This window comes from Gymnoscopelus microlampas, assembly GCF_963454915.1.
Source record: "Gymnoscopelus microlampas genome assembly, chromosome: 5".
Lineage (NCBI taxonomy): Eukaryota > Metazoa > Chordata > Actinopteri > Myctophiformes > Myctophidae > Gymnoscopelus > Gymnoscopelus microlampas.
In genome coordinates this window covers 7,952,897-7,965,778 of record NC_139942.1, presented here as the reverse complement: position 1 = coordinate 7,965,778, position 12,882 = coordinate 7,952,897, and the positions used below count along the sequence as shown (strand labels likewise).

The 12,882-nt window shown below is 41.0% G+C and overlaps 1 protein-coding gene across 1 annotated transcript; it reads right to left on the bottom strand.

Annotated features, from left to right (window-relative positions):
- Nucleotides 1-2,154: 2,154 nt before the first annotated feature.
- LOC311044883 (uncharacterized protein) lies at nucleotides 2,155-11,179 on the bottom strand (the record flags this gene model as incomplete). Its single annotated transcript, XM_084056694.1, has 5 exons — nucleotides 2,155-3,368; nucleotides 4,875-4,935; nucleotides 6,256-6,387; nucleotides 7,625-8,107; nucleotides 10,976-11,179. The coding sequence occupies 5 exons, from the start codon at nucleotides 11,177-11,179 to the stop codon at nucleotides 3,250-3,252; spliced, it is 999 nt and encodes a 332-aa protein (XP_083912820.1). The 3' UTR covers nucleotides 2,155-3,249.
- Nucleotides 11,180-12,882: the final 1,703 nt, after the last annotated feature.

The window sequence follows — 12,882 nt, the reverse complement described above, 5'->3', positions numbered from 1 at the left end:
TTCTATTTTTGGCCTATACTGACACCTGCTGGCAAGACTGTACTATGCATGTCAAAGTCTCTAGACTTGTACCACTTATCTGTAGTACAAGTGATGACAATAAACAACCACCTTGCACCAATAAATTCAGAAATATATCTCCACCTGGGAAAAAGCATTGTTGGATGTTATCTCAAATTCGAATAAATTAGATTTTCATGAAACATCCCCCTGCATCCACCACCAGTGAATCTAATGCAAATCACAATATTTCATAATTTTATGTTTAGTTTATAGCTGTTCGATCCATTTTCCAATCCACACACAGCTTTCTATTTTAATTGCATGCATGTATAACTTATGACAATTAATATATATATATACAATTACTGAATATTCATGTCAATGTTATTAGAAAAAATCTATACATTTGTTGATGTGGAATTACACCAAAACACTATAAAACATATTGATACAGTAAGTCAGTTTAAATGTCATAGTCATTACAGTATCTTCATTTTTTTTAACTATAATTTTTATCCCGCGATTTTTGTAACCCATTTTTTTTTCACCCGGTGCCAATTTCCTAAGTGATCCTGGGCGCTACACCAGCCCTACACCAGCACTACACCAGTCCCCCACAGCCTGGGGAGGCCAGGGCCGAGCTCATGCTTCCTTCAGTGCATGAGAGCCAACTGACCTTCTTGTCACCTGACAGGGGGGAGTTTCCCTGGTAGGACGTAACGCGTGGAATGAACACGTTATTCCAACCAGTTCCCTTCCCGTCCATCAGGCGCCCCGGCTGTCATGGGGGAGGCGATATAGTGACCAGGATTACTACATGTTTTTGTGAGGGTATTAACTACCCTGGGAGACACAGGGAGAACATTACAGTATCTTCAAAGCAGTATGTATGGCTGAGACTGTCAATTCTTAACAGCCTGTCTAACAACTCTATTGATGACAGACAATACAGCCTGTTCAGAAACTTACTTTGTGCACTTTAGAGCACTGTTTTCCAAAAATATTGGTATTCAATGTTTTTTCAGGCCAAGGACCTGTTGTACATACTTCACAGCATGGCTTTATGAAGAACACCTCAACATACAGCTGTATATTGAACATTCTGCAAAGCAGAATGTGCAGAATGCAACAAGTTGTTGATGCAAAACCAAAACATGATGTGCATGTCACATTCATTGACTTCACACCTGGAAATGCTTGGTACTTTGTAGAATATCTGGCTAACCGGCACAGTTATCTGGAAGATAGGTGGCAAACGGGGGAAAATGGGGAAAACACTTGTCAAATCCATTATGTCATTATGTCATTGTGTCATTGTAAATTCAAATAATAAGCTACTGCTTGTAACACAAGCAGATGAGCACCAAAGTCCTGTTAAAGGAGTCACACCATGAATTAAAAATGATATTTAATGTCATATGGTGTATGTCCCTCAAACCATTTTCAAAAGGTTTGAGCCTAAATCAACACTCAGATACTCATCCCAAGTCAATTCTCTCAGGCTTATAAAGCACTTTCAGCTGCAATACCAAAACGTCCTGTTGGGTGCTACTGAGCAATTCTGTCTGTCAAAATACATGGGCAGAATGTTTCGTGATGTAAGCAAACATTGCCATTCTGAGATGGCCTGTTCAGACACGCTCATTCTGAAAATCTCTGAAATGAGAATGAATGACTGAATGTTAAAAAAAAATATTTTTGGTGGTACAAGAGACACTGGGGAGCCCAAAAAATACAAAAAAAAAATCATGGTGTGTCTCCTTTAACAAAAACACATTGTATTAATAAAACATACAAACACATTTAAGATGATATTTTACCCATTTACATGCCCCACAAACATAAGACCCTACTTTTCTTTATTGTTCAAATACAATAATTATACACTGAACGCAAACAACAAAATACGAATGTTGAACAATGATGGGATATTTGTGGCTTTATTAAAATGAATACAGAAAGAGTAGCGTCTATATAGAGTCTAGAGTCCATATTGATATTAAAACATAAAGAATGTTCTATAAGATCTTATCATGCAATAAACAGTATCATTGAAATAAACAACTCAATGTGCGTACAAATTCTTAGAGCTATATCTAATTTAGGCTATATCTGTCACTAATAATCATTGTAAATGGAATTAAAATAAGGGTGTGGCATCAAACCAGCATGAAGCACACCGTTGGACTATTTATGGACTAATAGAAGATACAAAAATGAAAACATGAAAAGGTGTACTGAAGGGCACACAGTGTCCGTTTAATATCAGAACATCTTCATGGACAACCCAATCACCAGAGGAAATGTCGCTGTACATTTCTCCAGAAACGTTCAACAACAACGTTTCTGGACCACAAATTGAAGACGTTACATTTTAGGTACGTTGTATTTTCATGGGGTTAAGATTAGGATTTAAGTTTAGGATTTTGGGGGGTTAGGGTTAAGGTTTAGGCATAGTTTTTGTGAGGTTAAGGTTAGGGTTTGGGTTAGGTTTAGGGTAGCCTGGGATCCAGCCTGATTTGTTACGTTCAGCTGATATTTTTTCTCACTTTGTGTAAGTGAGAAAAAGAAACACCCTGAACGTAGCGAATCAGGCTGGATCCCAGGCTAGGTTTAGGGTTTGTTAGTATGCAACATAAAATCAACAATTGACTCTACATGGTCGTCATCTGTGGACCATGTTCAAATGCAACGTTTTGGGGATTCAAAATGTTGTCATTGAACGTTTCTGCGAAACGTACTGTGAACGTGGAGCAGAACGGATGTCCAGTGGGATGTGTGTATGTCTTTAACCCCAGACCATTTCACAAACCACGCCCCCGTCGTTGTGTGAGTTTCCTCATCAAGGAAGGCATGTCAAGGCTCATGAGGCCCAACGAGCCGCTAGGCGAAAGTGTTCACATGCCGAGCTGATGGCCTGCCTGCGAAAAGCACTGTCTGAGTTAACAAGCCTTGGTGGAAAAAACATTTTATCATCTATTTCGTAATTGCACACATTAGCAGGCAGTCTAGCTAGCTAGCTACATAATGTAAGCAGACTGGCTACAGCCGAGCAAGTCACTTTCCTTCAGCCAAAAGGAGGACATTGTACTAGCCAATGTAAATGAGGCACCTTTGGGAAATATTCTGGTGCAAAAGAGGCATACGCGCCTGCAGTGACGGATGAACAAGAGGAGAAGAGATCTGGGAGTGGAGATCTGGTCGACGATGTACTGTGTTGAGGCTCTGTTGCTGTGCTAGGTCTGGCTATGCATGGGCACTAGAGCTGACCAGTGGAAGTGGAAGCAGCTCTTGTGCCCCATTGCCCACTAGTGCCACATCTCCAGTTGGCAGCCCTTGTTGTGCCACCTCACCAGGGGGCAGCCCTAGTGAGTAATTGATAGGGGGGAAAACAGGTAATTTGGGGGGTGAAGTATCCTTTAAACAGGATACATAAATAAATAAACAAAATGAACCCCTAAGAGATCCTGCATCTGTCCCTTCATAACACAAATTACTTTTATTTCATCAGTAATCAGAATCAAGTTTAATAAAACCATTTGCTTTATAAATACAGCTCATATGAGTCACCAATATTCTTTCACAATGATGTCTATTTGCATGTTATGCCATCATAGAACTGTCACAAATTTCAGAGACGTTTGAAGTGTTCTATTGAAGTCATCATCAACAATGTACCTCACAATGTACTCCCATAAATGAGTAAAATATTAATAACTGGCCACAGTGGACTTGTAATGATTGCATTAGGTTGTTTCCTTACCATGATCTTAATAACAATGAATGTATTGACTTGCTATCTGGGGATACATGTCTTGATCATTTTGAGCGCTTGGTTTAACCCATTAAGACCTGAGGACGATTCTACAAAATGTCTTCTAAATCAGTTTTCTGGAAAACCTATGTTGCTATAGTGGTGCTCAAACTATTTCATGTCAACATCCCCCAAAATGATATGTATTTGGCTGCGGACTGAGCTTATAACTGCTATTTTTGAATAACCAAAGTTTGAAATCATGCTTTTTAGCTCAAATCTAAAATGACACAGATGCTTTCCCGGTCTTACTGTAACAGGTTAAGTTAAGATGTGCCAGTCAGTGAAGCAAACATCGGCTGAGTAGCCTACCGATGGATGATATCACATATGGCCGATATATCGGTGCATCCCTACAAGTCACAGATAGCATAATGTACCCTCCGTTATCAGATCTAATGGGATTGGGAGAGCATTAGAAAGGTTATCAATATCAGACAATAAACACAACCATCACATTTCTTCCACCAAAAGAAGGACAGGAAGACAGGACGGTTCCACAAAGACCAACTCTACACTATGGGGTCTTCTACGTTTTTTTCAGGCCAAGGACCCCTTAGCAAAGAGAGAGAGAGATGAAGCAGGACCCCAACTACATTATATTGAGTCATTTTCATCATTAATGTCAAAAGGATTTTAATGGCATGGTCCATTTAGGATGCCAGGTTAGTTAATCCAACCATTTTGTTCGGAAACAGAACAATAATATTTCACAACTTGATACTGGACATACTTAATAAATAATGTATTATATAAACTTCAAGTTGTGTGTCTGTCTGTGTGTCTGCCTGGATTAGGCCCAAATATGGTCCAACGTTGTAGCGTTGTTAGGGCAACGGCTGCTGTTGTGTGTGTGCCAGAGAGAGAGAGAGAGAGAGAGAGAGAGAGAGAGAGAGAGAGAGAGAGAGAGAGAGAGAGAGAGAGAGAGAGAGGCACAGGATGGGGTAGAGAGGGTATTTCACCCACGCAATAATCTAGGCAATGCTCAAAACTAAGCCAAATAACCTCAAAACAAATAAAATAATCAAATCAAATAAAATAATATAGAAGAACATACCTTTCTTGCGCAAAATGAATTCATAGACGTCCAGGTTAATATTGATCTCCTTCATCTCCTCCTACACAAATAAAATGAAACAAACAGTGACATTATCACTCCATCTCAACACAAATGTGATCTAGAGACTTCATTCAGTCAAGAACAACTTTATAAGAGCAAATGTATGGATGATCATATCTGATGTGAAGCATTTAAGTAATACAAATAGATAGTCAGGGTGGTGATGAGTGTGTGAATGAAGTACTGTGTGAGGAAGAGCGAGGAGTATCAAATAAGAACGAAATATGGGTCTACCATCTCAAAAGGGCGGCTATGTGGTTACGGTTCTTTACATAATAGCCTACTACTGAAAAGCTGTTAGATGTTATATGCTGCTGACTTTCCCAAATAACAGCTGAGATCTTTTCTGAATGAGGGAGAATATTAGAAGGTGGAGCTAATGCTGGAAATGTTTTCAAAAGGGTATCGTGTTGGATAATTTGCAAATGTTTTTGTTTTGTAAGGGTTAGAGAGCACTTTGGTTTAGGGAGAAGTGCTGGGGTTTGGAAAAGGGAAGAAGTAACTTGTTTGATCGACCACACTAACATACACACACACACACACACACACACACACACACACACAGCCTAGGTATAAAATAGGCTTAAAGTCGTTAATGTATGTTTTATAATGTAATAATTTATATCTGAAAAGTAACTAGTAACTAAAGTTGTCAAATAATTGTGCTATGCTAATAATGCTATGCTATGCTAAGGCTAGAGTGGACCGCTCAGAAGCCTGGAGCCGGATTCTGCTGGAGCTCCACTCGTTCCAACAACATGTGATAATGAGTTGGGAGGAAGACAGGGGGCGTGCATCCCTGAATCCCAGATCAGTTCACAGGAAAACACAGCTGGAGATGGCTGGAGTGTGTGAAACCAGTGTATCTAACCATACATGCAGAACACGACCCGATGAACCGAATAATAACAGCAGTAACTGGAACAAATGGAATCTTTGAGGAGGTGAAGGAGACGGTGGCTGTAATTGACGGTCCATGGAGTAAGAAAACACTACAGAACCATCACGAGAGGCTCAACAAAAGTTGGATGAGTACATCCAAAATATGCTACCAAGCTGAAGGAACCTCTCCTGGAGAGGGGACAAGAATGGACCAAGATTTCCTGATAGAGGTCAGAGAGAACATAGACTTCCTCCTCTATGAAGAGGGACAACAGTATCAAAATAAGAGCATGTTGTGTTTTAGGAAACATCATGGAGGCAAAATGTGTGTTATGTATTTATTTAGAGTGAGTGCTAATAATACACCTCACTATTCATGATTAAAAAAATGCAGTCTTTAAAATATCAAACAGGGATTTTTTTTCCTGTTACGCACCGTCCTGTTCAGTTGTTCATTTGATGTGGAAGGGGCCTCTTCTTTGCGAGTGCAGCACCAGTCTCTGTATCTCCTGATTAGATATATCACAAGTGCCCCACAGACGTATGTCAGAGGGATTAATCCAATCATCTGGGACACAAAACACACAGTTAAGCGGTGGTTCTGAGCCGCTGACAGTGTTTGTTTGACATAATGTGAAACCAATATGTCTTTGGTTCTGGCAAGGAGATAATGATAATGTTGCATGCCACTGGTAATGTGTTTGAATAGACCTACAGTACTACTATACAATCAAACATCGTGGATAGTTTTTTAAAACAATCAGAACCAGAACCGAATCAACTCTATTGTCACAACACTTGGTTTACAGAAATAAAGAAGTGGGTTATTATTATTATTATTATTTTAGTTTTGTATGTGAGAGATAACCCTATAACCCCATAAATAATGTACTGTACAGTATACTGGCCAGTGGTGTACAAACAAAGTACTCAACCCCAGTACTTTGAGTCAAAGTATAGATACTCCTGGTCAAACACTACTCAACTACAAGTAAAAGTTGCTCTGTCAAATTTGTACTTGAGTTAAAGTTCTGGAGTACTTGCTTTAGAAAATACTTAAGTATTAAAAAAAATACTTAAAGGTAGGGTAAGGGATATTTTTTGGTTAAAACGAAAAGCTTTATGTTAAAAGGTTAAATCTCTATATTTTAATAGTAATAATTGCTATAGAGTGTTTGTTCGGTCACAGGAGTCTCCCTGTATCTCCAGCTCTTTGATAGACAGAAAATACATTTTCAGGTAGGTGACAACATGTCAGCCAATCAGGAGAGAGTACCCATTTATCAGCTTTGTTTTGATAGTGATCCAGTTCCAATTGTGTCTGCTCATTTATTTGTGTCATCACTTCCCAATTGCAAGTTTGTTTAATCTAGACTGAGTTCTGATTGGATAAAATTGGTATCCGACCTGAAAATGCATTTTCTGTTTAATAAAGAGCTGGAGTGACATGGAAACTCCTGTTACTGAACAAACACTCTATAGCAATGAGTACTATCAGAATATAGAGCTATTTAACACTTACAAATTACTAAGTAAATGTTCTTATTATCGTGGCAAAAGAACGAATCGTGAAAAGTTCACAACGCGGCACGATGCAACATGTTGTGAGCTTGTAGATCTGCTATTTTCACTAGATTTGAAAAGAGGCTTAAGTGGTTAATTCATTACGTACAAAAATACAAATATACACAATACAATACAAAGTAGAGTACAGATACTCAAACTACTTACTGTAAGTAGTAGCTACTCAAGTAAATGCACTTTGTTACTGTCCACCACTGTATATAGGACAATATATAACTTACTTGAGATTGAACGTAGTACCATTGTGATAGGAGCATGCAATCGTGACGTGCGAGTGTAGTGCCATTGTTGAGAGTACAGTTAACAAATGTCTTTGGCTCACACCATCTCAGCGGCCCCGCCTTGTCCAGAACCACATATCTACCTTCCCATTCTGTCTTGGCACACGACACGTACCGGCCGTCGAGGGAAAGCAACATCCACCAAACGAAGGAGGGGACGAAAGTGGACAACACATCCAAAACGTCGTCAAATTTGCGGTCTTTGATGACCACCATCAGAAGGTAGGACATGAAGGCGGGAATGACAAAGAAGAGGCTCGAGAAAAGTTTGTTGCTCAGCATTCCATAACAGGGACACTCAAAGTGCATCTCGGCAACCTTCTGCAGTCCCACGAGGACGAAGCTGAATCCTGCGTTTGACAACACAGGACTCTTTTTCAAATCTGCTGTCAACTGGCTGACCCATCCTCCTGCCATAGTGGACTGAAATGCAACAAGTGTCACACTTCCACAGTCACTGGTATTTAACAGAGGAGGGTGGGTCCTCTGTTGCGACATCTACTCGGCATCATGAGGGTTTTTTCCAGTGGGGATGACATTTCTACATTACTCTACAAAAACAAAGTACTGTATAGATTGCGATTGCGATGCGTTGCTTGTAGATTGGCTGTTTTGGAAAACCTTTGAAAGTCTTCACCAATGATATGCCCAAAATAGGGACAGCTGCATAATAGCATATTTAATCAAAAAGCTCAAATAATGACCGATACATTATCAAAATGTTCAATGTTCAAGGTTCTCACAGGATACATTTGTTTTAGAGTCAAGGACTAAATGCTGCAGCACAAAAGACATCATACAAAAAGACAGTGAGACACTTATCAAGTTGAGGTCACATACATTCATCACAGTCATCTATACCGGTGGTTCTCAACAAGTGGTCCGGGGACCACCAGTGGTCCTTGAGGGGGTTCCAGGTGGTCCCCAACTAAATGATGGAAGAGTTGGTAACCAAATGGACCCTATTTAGATCTCTAATAAAGAGAGCGTAAAATGTTACGCTCTCATGAGTTAAATTATTGTTAAACATCTGCATTACTTCATTTACAAGAAGTCTACACAATTAGAGAATGTAGAAGAATGGTTATTTTGATCAACGTTTGCCTGCTATCTCCATTGGCATACATTAAAGCCTGCGTATCTATCTCAGAGCCTGTCATTCTGTCTGACCTCAGTGGAGAGCTCATTGATAAGTTTAACTGATAGAGGGACAAACACATGTTTGTATCTACTGTGCTCACACAGAGGAGCCCTGTCTACCTCCTACCAGAGTTCAGCAGCACATACTCACAGTTCAACACGTGGGACGAGTCGGACAAAAAAAATTGTTGGCCCGCTGAATAGTGGACTGTTCAAAGACATTTTGGGGGGTGGGACATGAATTCCAATATTCTTCTCTGCCGTTTTGACCAGACTAAGAATCTGAGATTTACGTTTGACCGTTCGGTTTCAAAACCAGCTGGTAATGCGGAAATGAGTCACAATGCGTCGCGATGCGACGCATTGTGAGCTGTGAAAACTTTTGAAATGGGATATTCTGCATGATGACTATACTTTCTACTTTTGGTACTTTAAGTATATTTATACTTAATATACAGGGGTGCACATAACTGGTGCGCAGGTGCGCATGCGCACCCAAAATGAAAAATGCGCACCACATCAGGCGACGCGAGGCGCTTATGCGCACCAACAGCTGGGACAGGAATTTCCAAGCTTTTATTTTTTAGCAAAACGAAAAAATAAAAGCCTGGAGATCGAGGCTAGGAATTTACTTCCTGAAGCCACACTCACACAATCACTCTAAAGCACCCGTCGGCCCCATGTACAGCCATTAGGCACAGGGGTAGATATATGACTCGCGTCGCCTCGCATCGCCTCGCATTGCCTCGCTGCGTGCACGCAGCCAGCAGCGGCTGTTAGAGGCACTCGTCACCGATGATGAACGCACCGTAATGGTTCAAGATATGCCGTGAACGTCCCAATCTGGCGGATACAATCAGCGCAGCAGCACAGGGCACCAACCTTGGGGGCTTTACCTAACAGCGTGAGAAAAAAAAACGGTGAAAATCGGCGGCATTTAGAAGCAGAGCGTCCTTTTTTTCTCGCACCCCCCCCCCAAAACTGTCCGGTGGGCACCGTGAAATAGTCACACATCCTCACACTTTGATTGGTTGATGGAATGCTTTATTTACAAGTTTGAGCACTGTACGGTAGTACGGTCACAAGCTATGCTAAAAGGATAACACAAAAAATGAAATACAGTACGAGGTGATGCTCTGCAGACACGACCCCACATGTGGTGTCCACACACACACACACACACACGCACACGCACACGCACACGCACGCACACGCACACGCACACGCACACGCACACGCACACACATACACAACGTGGTGTCATCAGAGAAAAGCAGGAAGCATGTACCAGAAAAGAGGAAAGGCACTTCAAGAGTTTTCCACTAAATGAAGGGTGGTGAGTGATGAGTATAAGCTCAGAGAACAAGATGACAGCTGAGGGGTATTTATACCTCATCATGTCTATGTGTAACTGGTGTGTTCTATAAAATCTGATTGTCAACATTGGAGCAATTTACCTCTATCATTAACGGGAAGAGTGCAATGTGTAAAGATGACTACCTTTCCAAGGTTTTTTATACTTGGTCCTTCCAATCTTTCTACCTAAATATATTTTTTAAAACCATAGGCCGACTTGCTTTATCTGGGATAACAAAGGTCATTGTGAGTGACTGGGAAGTGCATGTGAAGAAAGTGTCGATGTTTCTGGCATATTTGATTTCTAAAGAGGGCTCTGTTGACATTTGAGGAAATGTGGTAACATTGGTTTCACAGAGATTGGGCAAATAAACAGCACAGCAAAATCTGTGCTTCCTGCAGCTTGTCCTTGAGGCAAAGAACATAATCAGCTTCCTCTTTGCGTGGCCACTGGAGATGAGCATGGAGCATTTAGTGGTCAATCTTCATCTGTACATAGACACACTGTAGCTCCAACCCAGATGGGTTCAGGTGCAGGGTAAACTAGAAAAGTGTGCTCCTCGGAATACAGGTCTCCGCCAGGCCTACCCAGGGCCTGCAAAATGTGGAAGGCAGTCTATTCCAATTGTAATGGGATCTGAAAATTCAGACTCTGTAGGAATAGTAGAAAAAAGTGTGTTTTGACAAAAACGCACAATGGCAGAAAATGTAATCTGGCACAAACAGGGCCTGTAAGTTGTGTTATGATCCAAGAAATCCAGGGAGAAAAAATGTTTGATTGTACAACCTAATGACTTCAGCAATGTGCCGTGGCATGGAGGCATTCAGCCTCTGGCACAGACTAGTAGAGGTGTTATTGAAGCCCAGGTTTGCTTTGATCGTGGCCTTCAGCTCATCTGCATTGTTGGGTCTGGTGGTGTCTCTCATCTTCCTCTTAACAGAACCCCATAGATTCACTATGGGGTTCAGGTCCGGAGAGTCGGCTGGCCAATCAAACATAGTTAATACCACGGTTATGCTAGTAGTTTTAGCACTCCTGGAAAATAAAATCAGCATATCCATAAAGCCTGTCAGCATGACAGAAGCATGAAGTGCTCTAAAAGCTCCTGTGAATGGCTGCATTAACTCAAAAACAGTGGACCAACACATATTAAAAATGTGTATGAATAACTTAGGTGACTCGTAAAGTAACATGCTCATTAGATGTTGCCGGAGATTTGTAGTATTGCACATGGTACCTGTACACACAATTCATAGGCGGATTAGGAAGAAACGGGCCCCTGGGCCGAGACACGCAAGTGGGCCCGCACCCACCCGCGCGAGCGCTTCTTTTTTGCGGTTAAATCTCGGTTAATAATGGAAATTAATAGGTTTTTTTTCGGTTAAAAACGTCTCTGCACGGCGGCAGATAGGCTAAATATAATGCATGTTTTACCTATAACTTAAATATAAAGAAATTGTTCGGTTATATTGCGGTTAATAAGGGAAATTATTAGGGTTTTTTTTATGTTAAAAACGTCTCTGCAAACAACAATAAAACCAGCAATCTGGGGACAACAGTAACACACTCTCCCAGTCTGTCTGTCCACTTGTGACTGTCACAGCTCCACACGTTAAAGCCAACAGCACAAACTCAACCAGACAACCACAAACACATTTAAAGTGGCGGCGGGTGAGACTGACATTTGGGACAAAGTATAGATAATAACACAACACAACAAGGTTTCTGTTTCAAAATCAAAATGGAGGACATTTATTATTTATTTATTATGCTTGTTGTCCAGCTTGCGGGCCGTGGGCGGGGAGTCGGGACGGCGTGTATAAGCGCTCGTTCTCTCCGTGACTCCGTCTGCCTCTCTCTCTTTTCCCTCGTCTTGGAACAGCTGTAACACAGCGGTGAGAATGGGGGGGGGGGGGGGGGGGGAATTAATTTCCAAGACTTCAAGGTTCTGTGTGTCTGACTCTGTCTGTCTGTCTGTCTGTCTGTCTGTCTGTCTGTCTGTCTGTCTGTCTCTCTAGCATTTAAGGCTTTTTCCTTTTTTCTTTTTTCTTTTTTCTTTTTGCTTGCACGCACCTGCAAACAGTGCTTTCCATGGTGCTGAATTTTTACAATACACAGCGAGCCCCACTCATTTAATATATATATATTATATAGTGCAAATTAAGTGTTCAAATTATGGCATCTGTGCTGTCTACCTTTATGTGTAATATACTGCCACCTTGAGGCCTTGTATGTATATTGTTTCTGGTATGGACCTTAGCCAAATTAGTAATCCTCTACACCTGGTGAGTTAATTAGGGGATTAGTCAGTTTCTAAATCAGTTCAGTGCAAACCAGCACACTGTCAAGAGCACTCTGCATGTTGAGTGAATCCTTTCTATCAGGCCTTGGACAAGATAAGTCTGTAAGTTTGTGTTTGTTATGTATGCTCTTAAAGGAGAAATCCGGTCATTTTAAGTGTTATGTTTGATGTGTGTCAAATCACTTACCAACGTATAAATGAAAATCGCGTTACTCCACAGAGCCCCCTATCAACCCCCACCGTTGGCATTATAGGAGGATATAGGATAGCCCAAATTCGCCTATTTTAACCAATGCAAAGTCTGTTTTTTTGCTTCTAGTACTCATTGTTGAGTCCCATGATAATGCAACAGGCGCTAAAACTCCCGACAAGCTAACGGCTAATAACAGAACGAGCTAA